We start from the raw sequence: 18,740 nt of genomic DNA on the forward strand, positions 1-18,740 counted from the left end.
GACACAGAGTCGGTCTGCTCCTGTCCTGTGGAGAAACTGAATCCTGAGTCATCCAGGAGCCACTGCACTCAGAGCAGCTGGTAAGAACTCCATCTCACTCCCTAAGCCCCAGAAATACATCTGGGAGCCAGGGACATCCAGGGCACAGCAGCTACCCAAACCCCGCCCCTCCGGAATTCCACTTCCCTTCGGCCCCTGCCTGGTCCCTTGGACTGGAGCAGACACAGAGTCGGTCTGCTCCTGTCCTGTGGAGAAACTGAATCCTGAGTCATCCAGGAGCCACAGCACTCAGGGCAGCTGGTAAGAACTCCATCTCACTCCCTAAGCCCCAGAAATACATCAGGGAGCCAGGGACATCTAGGGCACAGCAGCTACCCAAACCCTGCCCCTCCGGAATTCCACTTCCCTTCGGCCCCTGCCTGGTCCCTGGGACTGGAGCAGACACAGAGTAGGTCTGCTCCTGTCCTGTGGAGAAACTGAATCCTGAGTCATCGAGAAGCCACTACACTCAGAGCAGCTGAAACTGAATTCTGAGTCATCAGGGACCCACTGCACTCAGAGCAGCTGGAGCCACTGCACTCAGAGCAGCTGACACAGAGTTGGTCTGCTCCTGTCCTGTGGAGAAACTGAATCCTGAGTCATCTAGGAGCCACTGCACTCAGAGCAGCTGAAACTGAATCCTGAGTCATCGAGAACCCACTGCACTCAGAGCAGCCGAGGAGCCACTGCACTCAGAACAGAAGGATTACCAGATCCAAGAGGTGGCCTGAGTCCCAGGAGTTCTTCCACCCGGGAGATTAGGGGCATAAGACCACAGAGACCTCTGGACTCCGAGGAGCTCTGCAATAAGCAAGATAACTGGAAATACAGATTCCAATCTTACACAGAGAGGGCAGGTACCACTAGAGTTACCCAGATGGCGAAAGGCAAGCGCAAGAACATAAGCAACAGAAACCAAAGTTTCTTGGCATCATCAGTGCCCAGTTCTCCCAATATAGCAAGCCCTGAACACCCCTTCACACCTGAAAAGCAGGATTCAGAATTAAAATCACTTCTCATGATGATGATAGAGGATTATAAGAAGGAATTAAGTAACTCCCTTAAAGAAATACAGGAGAGTACAAGTAAACAGATAGAAGCCCTTAAAGAGGAATCACAGAAATCCCTTAAAGAAATGCAAGAAAACACAAAGAAGGAATTAAACAAAAACATTCAGGATCTGAAACTGGAAATAGAAACAATAAAGAAAGTTCAAAGGGAGACAACCATGGAGATAGAAAACCTAAGAAAGAGATCAGGAGTCACAGACGCAAGCATCACCAACCGAATACAAGAGATAGAAGAGAGAATCTCAAATGCAGAAGATATGGTGGAAAATATTGACACAGTTGTCAAAGAAAATGAAAAAAGCAAAAAACTCCTAACTCAAAACATCCAGGAAATCCAGGACACAATGAGAAGACCAAACCTAAGGATAATAGGTATAGATGAGAATGAAGATTCCCAACTTAAAGGGCCAGTAAATATCTTCAACAAAATCATTGAGGAAAATTTCCCTAACCTAAAGAACAAGATGCCCATAAACATACAAGAAGCCTACAGAACACCAAATAGACTAGACCAGAAAAGAAATACCTCCCGTCACATAATAATCAAAACATCAGATGCACAAAACAAAGAAAAAATACTAAAAGCAGTAAGGGAAAAAGGTCAAGTAACATATAAAGGTAGACCTATAAGAATTACACCAGACTTCTCACCAGAGACTATAAAAGCCAGAAGAGCCTGGACGGACATCATACAGACCCTAAGAGAACACAATTGCCAGCCCAGATTACTATACCCAGCAAAACTCTCAATCAATATAGATGGTGAAACCAAGATATTCCATGACAAAACCAAATTTGCACAATATCTTCCCACAAACCCAGCACTTCAAAGGATAATGGATGGAAAACGCCAACACAAGGAGGGAAACTACAACCTAGAAAAAGCAAGGAAGTAATCTTCCAACAACCCCAAAAGAAGATAACTATACAAACATAACTTTACCTCTAATAACAAAAATAACAGGAAGCCACAATCATTTTTCCTTAATATCTCTTAACATCAATGGTCTCAATTCCCCAATAAAAAGACGCAGACTAGCAGACTGGATACACAAACAAGACCCAGAATTTTGCTGCATACAAGAAACACACCTCAGTGACAAAGACAGACACTACCTCAGAATAAAAGGGTGGAAAACAATTTTCCAAGCCAATGGTCCCAAGAAACAAGCTGGAGTAGCCATTCTAATATCAAATAAAATCGACTTCCATCCAAAATTAATCAAAAAAGATAAGGAAGGACACTTCATACTCATCAAAGGAAAAAGCTACCAAGGTGAACTCTCAATTCTGAACATCTATGCCCCAAATGCAAGGGCACCTACATACATAAAAGAAACTTTACTAAAGCTCAAAACACACATTACACCTCACACAATAATAGTGGGGGATTTCAACACCCCACTCTCAGCAATGGACAGATCATGGAAACAGAAACTAAACCGAGACACTTTGACATTAACAGAAGTTATGAACCGAATGGACTTAACAGACATCTATAGAACATTTCATCCTAAAACAAAAGAATATACCTTTTTCTCAGCACCTCATGGTACCTTCTCCAAAATAGACCATATAATTGGTCACAAAACAAGCCTCTACAGATACAAAAAGATTGAAATAATCCCTTGCCTCTTATCAGATCACCATGGAATAAGACTGGTCTTTAATAATGACAAAACCAATGGAAAACCCATGTGCACATGGAAACTGAACAACTCTCTACTCAATGATGACTTGGTCAAGGAAGAAATAAAGAAAGAAATTAAAGACTTTTTAGATTTCAATGAAAATGAGGACACATCATACCAAAACTTGTGGGACTCCATGAAGGCAGTGCTAAGAGGAAAACTCATAGCTCTAAGTGCCTACAAAAAGAAACTGGAAAGAGCACACACTAACAAGTTGACTGCACAACTAAAAGCCCTAGAACAAAAAGAAGCAAATACACCCAGGAGGAGTAGAAGGCAGGAAATAATCAAACTCAGGGCTGAAATCAACCAAATAGAAACTGAAAGAACAATACAAAATATCAATAAAACCAGGAGTTGGTTCTTTGAGAAAATCAACAAGATAGATAAACCGTTAGCCAGATTAACCAGAGGGCACAGAGAGAGTATCCAAATTAATAAAATCAGAACTGAAAAGGGAGACATAACAACAGAAACGGAAGAAATTAAAAAAATCATCAGATCCTACTACAAAGGCCTATACTCAACAAAACTGGAAAACCTGGATGAAATGGACAATTTCCTAGACAGATACCAGGTACCAAAATTAAACCAGGAGCAGATAAACCATCTAAATAGTCCCATAACCCCTCAGGAAATAGCAGCAGTCATTAAAAGTCTCCCCACTAAAAAAAGCCCAGGACCAGATGGTTTTAGTGCTGAATTCTATCAGACCTTCAAGGAAGACCTAATACCAATTCTCTTCAAACTATTCCACAAAATAGAGACAGAAGGAACACTACCCAATTCGTTCTATGAAGCTACAATTACACTCATTCCCAAACCCCACAAGGACCCAACAAAGAAAGAGAACTTCAGACCAATCTCCCTTATGAACATCGATGCAAAAATACTCAATAAAATTCTAGCAAACCGAATCCAAGACCACATCAAAACAATCATCCATCATGATCAAGTAGGTTTTATCCCAGGAATGCAAGGATGGTTCAATATTCGTCAATCCATCAATGTAATCCACTATATAAACAAACTTAAAGAAAAAAACCATATGATTATCTCACTAGATGCTGAGAAAGCATTTGACAAAATTCAACATCCCTTCATGATAAAAGTCTTGGAAAGATCAGGAATTCAAGGCCCCTACCTAAACATAGTAAAAGCAATTTACAGCAAACCAGTAGCCAACATCAAGCTAAATGGAGAGAAACTTGAAGCAATCCCACTAAGATCAGGGACTAGACAAGGTTGCCCACTCTCCCCCTACCTATTCAATATAGTACTGGAAGTCTTAGCCAGAGCAATTAGACAGCAAAAAGAAGTCAAAGGGATACAAATAGGAAAGGAAGAAGTCAAAATATCGCTATTTGCAGATGATATGATAGTATACTTAAGTGACCCCCAAACTTCCACCAGAGAACTCCTAAACCTGATAAACAACTTCAGCAAAATGGCTGGTTATAAAATCAACTCAAACAAATCAGTAGCCTTCCTCTACATGAAAGATAAACAGACTGAAAAATAAATTAGGGAAATGACACCCTTCACAATAGTTGCAAATAATATAAAAACCTTGGTGTGAATCTAACCAAGCAAGTGAAAGACCTGTATGACAAGAACTTCAAGTCTCTGAAGAAAGAAATTGAAGAAGATCTCAGAAGATGGAAAGATCTCCCATGCTCATGGATTGGCAGGATTAATATAATAAAAATGGCCATCTTGCCAAAAGCAATCTACAGATTCAATGCAATCCCCATTAAAATCCCAACTCAATTCTTCACAGAGTTAGAAAAGGAAATTCTCAAATTCATATGGAATAACAAAAAACCCAGGAAAGCGAAAACTATTCTCAACAATAAAAGAACTTCGGGAGGAATCACCATCCCTGACCTCAAGCTGTACTACAGAGCAATAGTGATAAAAACTACCTGGTATTGGTACAGAGACAGGCAGGAAGATCAATGGAATAGAATTGAAGACCCAGAAATGAACCCACACTCCTATGGTCACTTGATCTTTGACAAAGGAGCTAAAACTGTCCAGTGGAAAAAGGACAACATTTTCAACAAATGGTGCTGGTTCAACTGGAGGACAACATGTAGAAGAATGAAAATTGATCCATTCTTATCCCCTTGTACAAAGCTCAAATCTAAGTGGATAAAGGACCTCCACATAAAACCAGATACACTGAAACTAATAGAAGAGAAGGTGGGGAAAAGCCTCGAACACTTGGGCACAGGGGAAAAGTTCCTGAACAGAACTCCAATGGCATATGCTCTAAGATCGAGAATTGACAAATGGGACTTCATAAAATTGCAAAGTTTCTGTAAGGCAAAGGACACTGTCAATAGGACAAAACGACAACCAACAAATTGGGAAAAGATCTTTACCAATCCTTCATCTGATAGAGGGCTAATATCCAATATATACAAAGAACTCAAGAAATTAGACTCCAGGCAACCAAATTACCCTATTAAAAAATGGGGTATAGAGCTTAACAAAGAATTTTCAACAGAAGAAACTCGAATGGCCGAGAAGCACCTAAAGAAATGCTCGGCATCCTTAGTCGTCAGGGAAATGCAAATCAAAACAACCCTGAGATTCCATCTCACACCAGTCAGAATGGCTAAGATTAAAAACTCAGGTGATAGTAGATGCTGGCGAGGGTGTGGAGAAAGAGGAACACTCCTCCATTGTTGGTGGGACTGCAAGATGGTGCAACCACTTTGGAAATCAGTGTGGCGGTTCCTCAGAAAATTGGACATAGCATTACCCGAGGATCCAGCTATACCACTCCTAGGCATATACCCAGAAGGTGCTCGAACATATAATAAGGACATATGCTCAACTATGTTCATAGCAGCCTTATTTGTAATAGCCAGGAGCTGGAAAGAACCCAGATGTCCTTCAACTGAGGAATGGATTCAAAAAATGTGGTATATTTACACAAAGGAGTATTACTCAGCTATTAAAAACAATGAATTTGAGAGGTTCCTAGGTAAATGGATGGAACTAGAAATTATCATACTGAGTGAGGTAAGCCAATCACAAAAGAACACACATGGTATTCACTCACTGATTATTGGATATTAGCCCAGAACCTTAAAATGCCCAAGATGCAACTCACAGGCCACATGAAGTCCATAAAGAATGAAGACCAAGTGGGGGTGATTCGGTCCTTCTTAGAAGGAGCAACAAAATACTCAAGGGAGCAAATATGGAGACAAAGCGAGGGACAAAAACTGAAGGAGGGGCCGTCTGAAGACCTTTCCACCTGAGTATCCATCCCATGTGCAGTCACCAAAGGTAGATGCTGATGTGGAAGTCAGGAAGTGCATGCTGATAAGAGCCTGATATGGATGTCTCCTCAGAGGTCTTCAAGAGTCTGACATATTCAGAGGCAGATGCTCACAACTAGCCATTGAAGTGATCATGGGGTTCTCAATGGAGGAGTTAGAGTGAAGACTGAAGGAGCTGAAAGGATTTGTGGCCCCATGAGGAGAGCAACAATACCAACCAACCACAGCTCCCAGGGTCTAAACCACCAGCCTGGGAGCATTTATGGAGGGATCCAGGGCCTTAGCTGAATATATAAGAGTGAAGGGCCCTGCTGGGCACAGGTGGAAGATGAGATCCTTGACCTCATGAAGGCTGGACGCCCCAGGGGGTGGGAGTTTTGAGGGTGGGGAGGTGGGAGTGGGGGGGTAGATAGAGGTTACATCCACAAAGAAGAAGGAGGAGGTGTGAGGGGATTGGGGGTTCCTGGGTGGGTGGGGGATGGGGTAAGGGGACAACATATGAAATGTAAGTAAAACATCCAATAAAAAAATTAAAAAAAAAAAAATTAATTTGAAAAGAAGTGCAGAAACTTGATCTATTGGCAAGCACAGAAATGCTTCTGGATGGGTCATTGCAAACACATTTTAGTTTATTTTAATATATTATTATTAGTCTCTGTTCTAAAGTCAGAACTGAGAGGAACACTCAAATTGACCATTTCCTAGATACATGATATTAATAAAGGCAATGACCATTACCTTGTCTCAGTTCTGCCAAAGATAATCACGACAGTATTTATAAGCTCAACATGCTTGATTTCTTAACTTTGTGATTACCGAAACCCATAGAATATCTGAGAGTTAAAGAACTCCATTAATTTGTCAATAGTAAATACATGCAAACATTTCCAAAAGTAAGGAAGAAATTTAACTAATTGATTAAGGAGAAAGGAACAAGGGTATTGCATGCTGGACGCCAGACATAAAATTGAAGCATATAATTGTATTGAGAGTGAGTTCCTTTATAAATACTGCTAAGCCATTGGGATGTAAACACCAACTAGTAGTAAATTATTAGACTAGGATATGTTATATATTAAAAATAAACAGTAAAATCAGTTTTAATGTGCCTATAGCCTATCATTGTGTGTACGAAGTGTCTTGCAAAATGTACTCCTACCTCCAATCATTAAATATTCATTGCATCACGAGGGGTTTGCTTTCATCCACAGATTGCAGTACTTGGTGAGTTTATAGCTATCCTGCTAGGGAGCAGATGGAGTCGATGGACATCTGAAGCATAGGCTTGCTATCAACACCTGGTCCCTAGTTCTTTCCTATTGCTGTCTGCTTCTTGGCCACCATGAGATGGGCATCTTTGCTCCCCTGAGCCCCCCTCCACCAGGATATGTTACCTCAGGTTCCAAGATAGGATGGAGCCACCTGACTTGTAGTTTCTTAAACCATGAGCCAAAATAAATTCTTTCCCTCTTAAGTTGTGTTCTCAGGCATTTAGACACAGCAATAGTCTGGAGGATACTCTCCCAAAACACAGCAAAAAGCAAAACCAAAACAAAGTATACTGTAGACATTTTTATTTTCAGGATAACAGTGCCCTGCTATATTAGTCATGAATATCAACTACTACAATTGCATTCTCTAGGTAGCCAGTATTTATTATATTGCATCACAGACCAAGTTATCACACTAAGTTTGTATATTCAATCTTTTGCTATGTATATGTTTGAAGATTGTATGGGTTTCAGTAGATAACACATTTCAAAATATTGGTATCCTAGTTCAGAACTCCTACATAAGCTAAAGATTAAGAAGCAAGGCCTTCATTCTAAAGGTTTAGGGTTAAAATATTTATCCATACCAGATGACTACGTTTTGCCATGATCAAATGATACAGTTAGTTTTTTAAAGAATTTTTTAAATTTTTAATTTGGTTTAATATCTATGAATGCTAATTTTTACTATGTTTTCATTTGAATTTGTTTTAATTTCATGAATAACTAAGGATCATTACTCTATTGCCTTGTTGCATTCTAATATATATATATAATAAACTATGAAACTCAGTAGTAGAACTGTCACTAATAAGTGTTTTCTTTCTAACCTGACACCTGGTTCTGATAGTGTGACAGAGATAACCTTATAACCATTCTTCTCTTAGGATCATGTACAGTACCCATAGATAAAGTGACTTGAAATATTTGTTAAGTGAATGAATAGAAAATCAGTCAGAGCAGTATCATAAATTAACTAGTTTTCAAAATCCTAAGAAAGCCATAAAATATTCTTTAAATATGACAAAACAGATACAAATTGTGAAAGATTTACTGCCTGATTTTAGTCTTGAGTGATCATTACATTTAACTGTGTTCAGTTAGATAGCATAACTTTTAAAAATTATTTTGTTTGGATAATGGCTGTAGAAATTCCCCCAAATATGTAATAATAGTCAACCCTAGAAAGTACATAAGCATTGATTTGATGTTTGAAAGAACATATAAACAAAGGCTTAGAGCCCATAAGTTTGTGAGATTGTAATAAAAGTCTACAATTGTTTTATATATATAATATAAAATAAATATTTTTCCCTCATAATCCATAATGAACATAATTGAACCTTGGTTAAAAGAGCTAAAAATTAGCAGCCTTTGGATGTAGGGAAAACTCAGTGTATGATGATTTGATCTTTTCAAGGTAGGAAACATCTCTACTGGTGTAGGAGTTCTGGAAATGTTAGAAACGGGCATAGACATCATTATGATCTTTATGAAAAGGATTCTCTGCTCTCTGCTTCCAACATAATTCACAGCTGTAATACAGGGCTGAAGAACTCATAGATCAGCAGGCAACCATCGCTAGACACCAGAGCTAACACTTTCCAACCAGAAAAGAGAACAGGAAGTGGCTCAGGATTTTGTTCATTTCTATTGTTGTTGGTTTTCATACACATGTGTTGTCAGCTAATATAATTGCTCAAAGGAGCTAGAAAGTGATCACTACTGTATTAGCTTAGACACATAATTAGTTCTTTAAGTGACACATTACTGCGGACTTTTGCCATGGCTGCAAGTTAGAGATGTTCTTTTATGTGAACTGAGTGTTATACAATGGATACTGAGCATATAGTTCTCACAAGGTTAAGTTTTCATCCTAAAGTTTAAAAAGAAAGTAGCCTATCTTTTTTTACTTATCTCATGTGCATAAAAAATCTTACTTATAATGCAGTATGATTCCCATGCCTGAGAATCTACAAATAAAGGTTGTCCCTATAGAGTTGTGACAATCAAATTAGTTAATATGCAGCAGGTATGAGAGGAATGTATGGAATATTACAAATGCTTAATATTTGATAGTTATGATTTTCAATGTTATATACATTTTAAATTTATGATTATTTTATACATTTTAGAGTGTCTGTAGGTGTGTATGATGTGTGAATGTGGTAGGGACACATGCAGTTGTATAGGCATGTGGGAGTCAGAGAACAATTTGTAAGAGTCAGCTCTGTATTCCCACCATGTGGACCCTAGAGATCATTAAACTCAGGTTAACAAGCTTTGTCTAAACTTCTTTTCCATGTGAGCCATCTTGCTGGCCCAATATTGTGTATATTGAATAGACTTTTCCAACACTTCGAATACTTAAAGTACACTTAAAAACACATTTATTTGAATATAATAGCTATTTGTATTGTCAGTTAATGTTGATAGTTAAAGCAAAGACAAAATTTATATTTCCCATGAAAACCACATGTAAATAAGATGTAATTAAACACAAAGGCCAGATGAGTTACTACTTTTAAAACCATCGAAGCCAAAGGAGATAACACCTAACTTCAAAATTTAAAAACATGTGCAGTAATTTTGTGTGTTATATGTAAAACGGCTAATACACATGAAGGTATGGACTCATTTAAAGCTAATTTATACTGTAAAGTTATTACACAGACAGTAAATGCTCGATCGGGTTTTTGGCAACATACTTGTTTTATTGTCAAAATTACTATGTGTCATTTTTCTACCAGTGATGTGTCTGTTGTTCTAAATTCTGACACATTTTTAATGTGGCAGGTAATTAGCCACTGAACTATAAACATAGTCAAAATACCACGTCTTTTTAAAATATATTATTCAATACAAATTACTAAGTAAAAATATTTTCTAAGAGATTCATCAAAATCCAGTGTAGATTTTAGTTGATCATGGGCTGGTGAGATGCCTCAGGGGTTAAAGACACTGCCAGCTCTTCCAAAGTTCCTAAGTTCAATACCCAGCAAGCACATGTTGCCTCAAAACCATCTATAAAGGGATCTGATGCTATCTTCTGTCATGCATTTGTAGTAGACAGAGCAGATATGCCTTAAAAATAAATAAATAAAAAGAAAAGATTTGCCTGATCTCAAAAATCTCTATTCTACAGTTGAATATTTCATTTTACTAAGTTCTCAGCTAGGGAGTGCCTTTGGTCTTTTATGATTCCTATTTTATGATATGTATATTTCTTCTTCGTCTCAGAAGTCAATAGCCAAGGTGAGATGAATATTCCACAAGAAAGAAAATCCATATGATAACATTAATGAGTTTTACTTATTAAACCATAATTGCTGTACATTCTAAGTGTTAAATGAAATAGTGACAATATCACTGGTAATTTCTTCTTTGGGTATATGCTTTGGGGTTATTAAGTAAAGTGATGAGTGAATTTGCCTTAACTTGCACAGCAAATCTCTTTCTACTCATACATTTCATGGCATCATAAATCATGCGGGAGTATAAATCATGTCATTTATTTGCTCACATTCTGGAGAAGTGTATTGTGAAAGACACAGTCCATGTGATTTACATTCACTGGAAATACAGTTTTAACAGTTCCTCAAAGAGACTATTAGCAGTTGTCAAGAGTCCTTGCTCATTTTTACTCAAGAAAACTCTTTTTATCCATCTCTGGATAAATACTCCTTTATATTTAAGTTGACATTGAATTTATAAAACAACTTATTTCGACCATATATTTACAATAGTAAAGGGACAGACACTTTCTGTGACTATAATGTTCAGAAATGTGATTGGGAAGAAGTCATTTGGGGTTGACAAGTACAGGGAGTGACTTTAAATAAGCATGTGCCTTTTCTGTCTCCTGTCATAGGATGTTGTGTGCTCACCTGGGATTTTTATCAGCAAGAAGTCTTCATGAGATGAAATCACTAGGTCTTGTGATTTAGAACTGTGAGCCACAACAAACCTTCTTTGAAATGTTAAACGGAAAACATTTTAACTGTTTTTAGTGACAATTTGTCCCTTCCACAACGAGCTACAAAAGGAAGTTGAATAGAAATCCAAAGGTTTTGCCTTCATATCCTGAAGCATATCTTCCTCTTCTTCTGTAAGCACAACCCAAGAGTATGTAAGAGGCAAGAATTGGCATTAAGGCTAAACCATCTTTCTGAGTTTACACAGGCGATGACAGAAATGCTCTTTGTTTTCCTTTTTAGATCTCCAACTAAAGACATGGATCCTGAAGAGAAGGAAATTGTGGTTTGGGTTTGCCAGGATGAGAAGATTGTCTGCGGATTAACTAAACGCACCACCTCCATCGATGTCATCCAGGCGCTGCTGGAGGAACATGAAGCTACATTCGGAGAAAAGCGATTTCTGTTGGGCAAGGCCAGTGACTACTGCATCGTAGAAAAGTGGAGGGGCTCAGAGCGGGCCCTTCCTCCCCTGACGAGGATCCTGAAGCTGTGGAAGGCTTGGGGAGATGAACAACCCAACATGCAGTTTGTTTTGGTTAAAACAGATGCCTTTCTCCCAGTTCCACTGTGGCGGACAGCTGAAACCAAACTAGTGCAAACTAATGAAAAGCCTTGGGAGCTCAGCCCAGCGAATTACATGAAAACTTTACCACCAGATAAACAAAAACGAATCGTCAGGAAAACCTTCCGGAAACTGGCTAAAATTAGGCAGGACACAGGTTCTCACGATCGAGACAATATGGAGTGTTTAGTTCATCTGATTATTTCTCAGGACCACACGATTCACCAGCAAGTGCAAAGAATGAAAGAGTTAGATATGGAAATTGAAAAATGTGAAGCTAAGATCCACTTGGACCGAGTAGGGAATGATGGAGCCAATTACGTTCAGGAGGCCTATTTAATGCCTAGGTTCGGTGAAGAAGAGCAGAAGCTAGACATTCAATCTGAGGATAATCAAGCTCCAGAGGACCTGAATGATGGTGAGGGGATGGCGCAGCTGGAGGAACAGCTGCAATACTACAGAGCGCTCATCGATAAACTCTCTGCTGAGATTGAGAGAGAGGTGAAGGGTGCAGGGATTGATGGGAGTGAAGACATGGAGGGGGCAGCTGCCTGTGAGCTGGAAAACTCAGATTTGGAAAGTGTTAAGTGCGATTTGGAGAAAAGTATGAAAGCTGGTTTGAAAATCCACTCTCACTTGAGTGGCATCCAGAGAGAGATTAAATACAGTGACTCACTGCTTCAGATGAAAGCAAGGGAGTATGAACTCCTAGCCAAGGAGTTCAGTTCACTTCACATTAGCAACAAGGATGGATGTCAGGGAAAAGAAAACAGAGGAAAGGAAGCTGAGGCTCCCAGCAGCAACGGGGAGATCCCTCCATTAACTCAAAGGGTGTTTAACACGTATACAAATGACACCGATTCAGACACTGGCATCAGTTCCAACCACAGTCAGGACTCAGAAACGACTCTGGGAGATGTGCTACTGCTGGCAACTTAACTACCATGGTTTCTTTCTGACCTTAAATGATGTTTTGTGTGATTTAACTAGGAACTCTATTGTGTATATAACTTTGTGAAAGTGTAAACCCTGCTAAAGTGTTCAGTAGTTAATAAAAACTAATAGCCACCACTGCTTGTTTTCATATAGTATTTCTAAGTTGACTTTATTCTAGGTCCACATGAAGGACTGTGTATTAGGAATGCAGTAAATAAGCTTATGGTTACGTAACGCAGACGCAATCTAATGAGAACTGATGGATGATTCCCGCAGAGCTTCTATGAGACGTGAATGAGATGAACTTAAAAATCGTTCTCAACGTTGTTCATCAAACCATTCATACTGCAAGCATGAAGTAAAATCAACATGTTTCTCTTTTTTTTTTTTGATATTTTATCATTAGAATGTGTAAGTCTGTAAAAGTGCAGGTATACTCCTATGTCATATATGTCATATATGGATTAATTCAAATCTTGTTATCTTTTTAATAGACTGCAAAATGTACTGTGTGAGTCTTTTCCTGACTGCTGTTTAAATGTAGGGACAGGAAGTTGTTGGGACATATATGATTCCTGACAGTGGATTACATTGGGTGCAGATGAGGCAAAGCCAAGTGCTATACACAGTCAGGTTCTTCTTCTTTTTTTTTTCCTGAGCAAATTCTAACATGAAAAATGAGCTATGCACAAGCTTCTTCTGCTCATTAGACCCTCTGATCAAACCAATGCTGGGTGCAAGTTCATTTTACGTGAGGAGTCACAGTGTAGGCTAATGAAGAAATCAGTCAAAGTTTTATTTGTGCCTTGACTATAAAAGTATTGAAGTGGAGTATATGGCCGTTTGTATGGATATATCAGTGTTCTCTTCTCTGGGAGCATGCAGAGTAGAAATAAATTTTTATTCTCATACACCATCAACCATCTGACAGAGGAAATCCCGGGTACTTGAATAAAGAAGTACTTTTAGGCTCCCCCAAGCACATTAAGGGAAATTCAAGAAACTGAATGGATTATTTGGATTCTGTCTTTACTGACAATTACAATGTTTTTGTTTGGCTTTGATAGATATGTACTCTCTCTCTCGTCTTCTTGCTAGCTTACTTTCTCCTCCTATTTGCCTTCTCTTTCTCCTTTCCTTGAAGGAAGACCAGGATGACATCACAACCCAAAACATTCATTTTATCATGTTGTTGTTAACTGAATACTGATGTACGTCTAATTTTCTTTAGTTGGCACATTTCACACATGTCAGGATGCAAGAAGTAGAAATGTTGTTTGATGTATTCACAGTATGTAGACATTAGCTATTATTCCTAGGACATTTCTTTTTGATACACATTTTATAACTTTTAACTGTTCTCTCTTTTAAAGCTTGGAGGCTTTAAGATTTTTTACCAGCTTTATTTGGAATTCAATGTCTCTTTCCAGATGTTCTTTCTTCCTTCCTTCTTTACCTTCTTCATATATCTTTGGGAAGACACTTGTATTTCTAGAAAGTTTCATATCTGAAAACTACCCACATTACCATTTCTTAAAATAAGAATATTTTCAGGCCATACAATAAGAATTTCCATGGAAATATTGAGATCATAAATTATATTTTTTAAAGGAAGGATGGAATAGACCTTTGTAAAAATAGAAAAACTCTCTTATATGACACCTCATTAGATCATTAAAGCACATGATAACTTGTTGACAAATTTGTTACTGAAAGAGATTAAATTCATAAGATTATCATAAATGATAAGCCATCTGTTACTTTGATTTTCTAAAATGAAAGCTATCTCTTTGGATTATACTTTTAAGAAAACAAGTGTTGCATATCTCGCTATACAACTTGACTACCTTTTCTAACTTCATAAAGAGTTGTGGTAAGGATTAGACATAGAGTTTCGCTTTAGGAACTTTGAATTAACTTTTGCTTTCACACAGTAACTTAGAATTATGGTGACTAAGGTGCAATTCTGCATTTTCCTTTAAAGAGTTTTTAGAACTTCTGTAAGAATGCAGTCGTTTTAAACTCATTGTAGAGTTTATGCTTTTCCTTAATTATTAAAATGTATCTGTGCCCTTGCTCATTACATGAAAACACATGGCAATTAGTTTCCATGGTGATACTCTAATATAGTCTAATATGAGCATATTTATGCACATAGAAAAAGTGAGTGATCTCATGGATACTACTCTATTTATTGTTAAGTTGATGGTTAAGCTTATAAATGCAGGATTTGAATGTTTAATGCTTTAATTATCTTTAGAAACTTAGCAAATTACAAGCCCTTAAGTAGCCTGGCAGATTAATCATGAAATGGGCATATGCAGCTAGAAGTAGACAGCCATGGCTAAAGATGTTGATTTTTTTTCCCAGGACTAGTTTCTCAGAGCATGCCTGGTGTTTGTGCATCCTTCTGCTCCTATATGCTGAAATGGTACCTACTTTCCTTCTTTCTGTTTTTGAAGACAGGGTTTCCCTGTGAAGTCCTGGCTGTCCTGGAACCCTTCTGCCTTCAGAACTCTGCCTCCTGATTACAGGTATTAAAGGCCTGCACCAACATGCCCAGTAACTACATCTGGTATGCTGGAGTGCTCTTTTATTTCAGACAACTGTGCTTCTTCTGGCAATTCTAATCTTTTATCTCTGAACTTACAAATATCCTAGATGTACTTCTCTTGTGCTTCTCTTATATAGGATGCTTTCTGTATTTATATATTTCTCTAACTCCACTCAGTAGAGTTTTATCTTACTATGTTATTATCTGCCTTTCTAACTCGATTTGTTATTACTGACTTCTTAGCCTCTTGTTCTATTTGTGAATTGAATTGCTAAACTATAAAGGATTGTAACATATTTTTGTGAAATTTTGTATTATATTTAGTTGTGTAATTTTTAGATAATCATGAACATTATCAGGCTTAAAAATATTAGCAGGAATTCTACTTGTAAATTTAGGGCGTGAACACTAGAACTTCACATTGCTAAGAATTTTATCAATATGATATCATTTTTAAATTAACATGAAAAAGTGTATATTTTTAAGGGCACTATGTGGTATTTCAGTATATATATATATATATATATATATATATATATATATATATATATATTCATTCCATAAAATTCATGTCAGGAAAGCATTATTGTTTTTTTCAATTAACATAGTTTCTGACTTAAAAAAATTGCCTTTTGATTTAATGGCAACATTATAATATCTAAGCATTGTGCATATGTAAGAAAAAGATTTTGTAATATTGAGTTTGAAGTAGTAGATACACAAGATCTTTTAAATTAAATATCCACCTAAATTACATTTCAACCTAAATTAAATATTTGCATCATTTTTCTTATTAATTGCAAAGATATGATGTTTTGTTAGAACATCAAATCTTCTTTAACCCATTAAATTTTTATTTTTGTATTTATTTAAACTTCCACTGTACATGGCAAAATATAAATCTGTGGCTGCGTTTTATAAATTTTCAGAGTATAGTTATTGTTGTAATTAAAACATATTTTTCTAGTGACAGAAGAAAACATATTAACCCTGAGGTAGTTTTTAAAATAGCATTGTACTATTTCTTTTTATGCTGCCTTACTTGTTTGTCAAATTTCATGTGATAAATATAAAGTATCATTTCTTCAAGTTATAACTGATCCAGAAAAATAAAAAGATTGTTGTATCCTATCTGTGGTATTTTCTTCATTTAAGTAGTTCTATTTAAAACAATCACATATCATTTAGAATTGTATAATTGCAAAGCTAACTCATACAATTTACTTTAAGATTGGTTAGTATTTCTTGACAAAACAAATGTGTAGTAAATAGCATCTAAGAAACCTTTTTAACAGGCCTCACATATGCTTGTTCCAATTTGTTATAGAAGTTTGCCCTAACTTGTATGCTGATTTATGCATGACTTCCTTCATTTAAAGTGAAGGTATTTCGTGTAAGACTGTTCAATATCTTATTGGTTTTTTTGTATTATGATTTATTTTGCTGCTGCTCTACTCAAATAATTTATTTTTGACTATATAAATAGTTCATCACTAAATTCCTAAGAATATTTTCTACCGCATTCTATAATAGTATAAAAATTTTATTAAAAGATAGTATATACTTTCTAGCCAAGCACCTAGGAATAAGTTTATAACTACTTTCTTTGCCTATGTCACAAAAGATAAAGAACAGAGAGAATCTTTTTATTTTAAATTCAGGTTGAATTCATGGTTTTAATAACTGTTGGTATTGAGAAATGAAAATTTTCATGCTATTATTATTAGATTGATATCTGAAAATCCCAGTGTTTATCCCCAGAATTCCAACAAGCTTTTCATAAATTGTTTTGTTTTGTAAATCAGACATAAAAGGTGTTTTTATAAGAGGCTAATGAGATACTACCCTTCCTAGGCATATAACACAATTGTATATTTACTTTTTTGTAAAATAGATTTTATAAATCTCAATTTGTTCAGGAAATGAGCAGTATGAAATCTCACTTCTATTGCTCTGAGCCAGCTGCCCAAATGAGTTTGTTCTGACATTTCAGGTAATAACTATAATTTATAAATTTATGAGTAACATGAAATAAATAAATAAATAAATATTTAGTTACATACTCAAACATTCATAACATACATAACACATCCAGAATAGAAAAGTAATCTGTTACTTTGCCTTCATACATATATTATCCTCACTCAGGAAAGTGACTACTCTCAAAATGGTCCCACATTTTTCATATGAAGGTATTTCTGTCTGTCTGTGAATATTAAGATATCCTATCAACTCATCAATTCCACGATCACTCTAAATTGTCCTCTACTGATGAGCATTTGCATGGTGTCCAGTGATTCACTATGTTATTATAACATTTTCCAAAACTTTCTGTGAGGCAAGATATAGACATATTGGCTCAAATGGTGTCTAATATCTTTTCAATTTTAAGAACATCTATAATTCACATATGTGGAAATTAGGTTTTTATAATCTGAATTGAAAACATGTTCTTTACAGACAATGTTATTCTTTATTTTTACATTTGAACTGCAAAATAAATAAACAAATTAAAATTATATTGATTAATTTATGGGTTAGTATTTGATAATATGCTTTTACGTATTATTTAAAGGTCTGTTCATTAGTTGCTTTTCTATTGCTGTGATAAATTCCTTATAGAAGGTAAGGTTTATTTGAGCTTACAGTTGCAGAAGGATAAGAGTCAGTTATGGCGGGGAATTGCAGAAGGCATGGTGACAGAAACATTTGAGAGCTCAGCTCACTAATGCCAAGCAAGAATCAGAGATAGAATACTGGAAAGGCTGTGGTGCTGAGATGTTAAACCTCAAGGCTTACCACCAGTGATGCACTTCCTCTAGCCATACATCCTAATCCTACTTAAATGCCACCACCAACATCTGGCCCTATGGACCACATTTTCATTCAAATACCTACAACTTCTCATATTGCATGATTACTAATTTTAAAAATAATACTTTCTACCTTTTTATGTATACATTGGAACTTTGGAGCAATATTGACTTACAGATTTTTTAAATATTTTTTTAAAAAGAAAGACAATTGATTTTGTTTAGATGATTAGAAATTATTTCATCATATTTGGCACAGAACTTTGCCCCTCTACAGTCGAGTGGCTTCTATTATTGGTTGTGTGTGAACCAAATTATGGACCATGTGTTAAATCTATTGTGGACTTCTTTATATCATTTTCTTGCTGTGACTGAACTATGTTTATATTATGTATTACAAATTACAATACTAATTATTTTTGAGATAAGGAAACACTGCACAGAAAATGAACCACTTAGGAATTCATGTAATGCTCAAAGATAACATCAAAGAGAAAGAGATTTACAGAACTAAATGTTCCAGCTACATTA

At 36.5% G+C, this 18,740-nt stretch overlaps 1 protein-coding gene across 1 annotated transcript in view; it reads left to right on the forward strand.

Moving 5' to 3' along the window:
- The window catches only part of Rassf9 (Ras association domain family member 9), a 40,286-nt gene extending 24,405 nt beyond the window's left edge, over positions 1-15,881 (forward strand). The window contains exon 2 of the mRNA XM_028783078.1: positions 11,585-15,881. Coding sequence (XP_028638911.1) covers positions 11,585-12,845 — 1,261 coding nt within the window. The 3' untranslated portion in view covers positions 12,846-15,881. The remainder of the gene's footprint in view (positions 1-11,584) is intronic.
- Positions 15,882-18,740: the final 2,859 nt, after the last annotated feature.

Source organism: Grammomys surdaster, unplaced genomic scaffold (genome assembly GCF_004785775.1).
Source record: "Grammomys surdaster isolate TR1022 unplaced genomic scaffold, NIH_TR_1.0 958, whole genome shotgun sequence".
In the NCBI taxonomy this organism is placed as follows: domain Eukaryota; kingdom Metazoa; phylum Chordata; class Mammalia; order Rodentia; family Muridae; genus Grammomys; species Grammomys surdaster.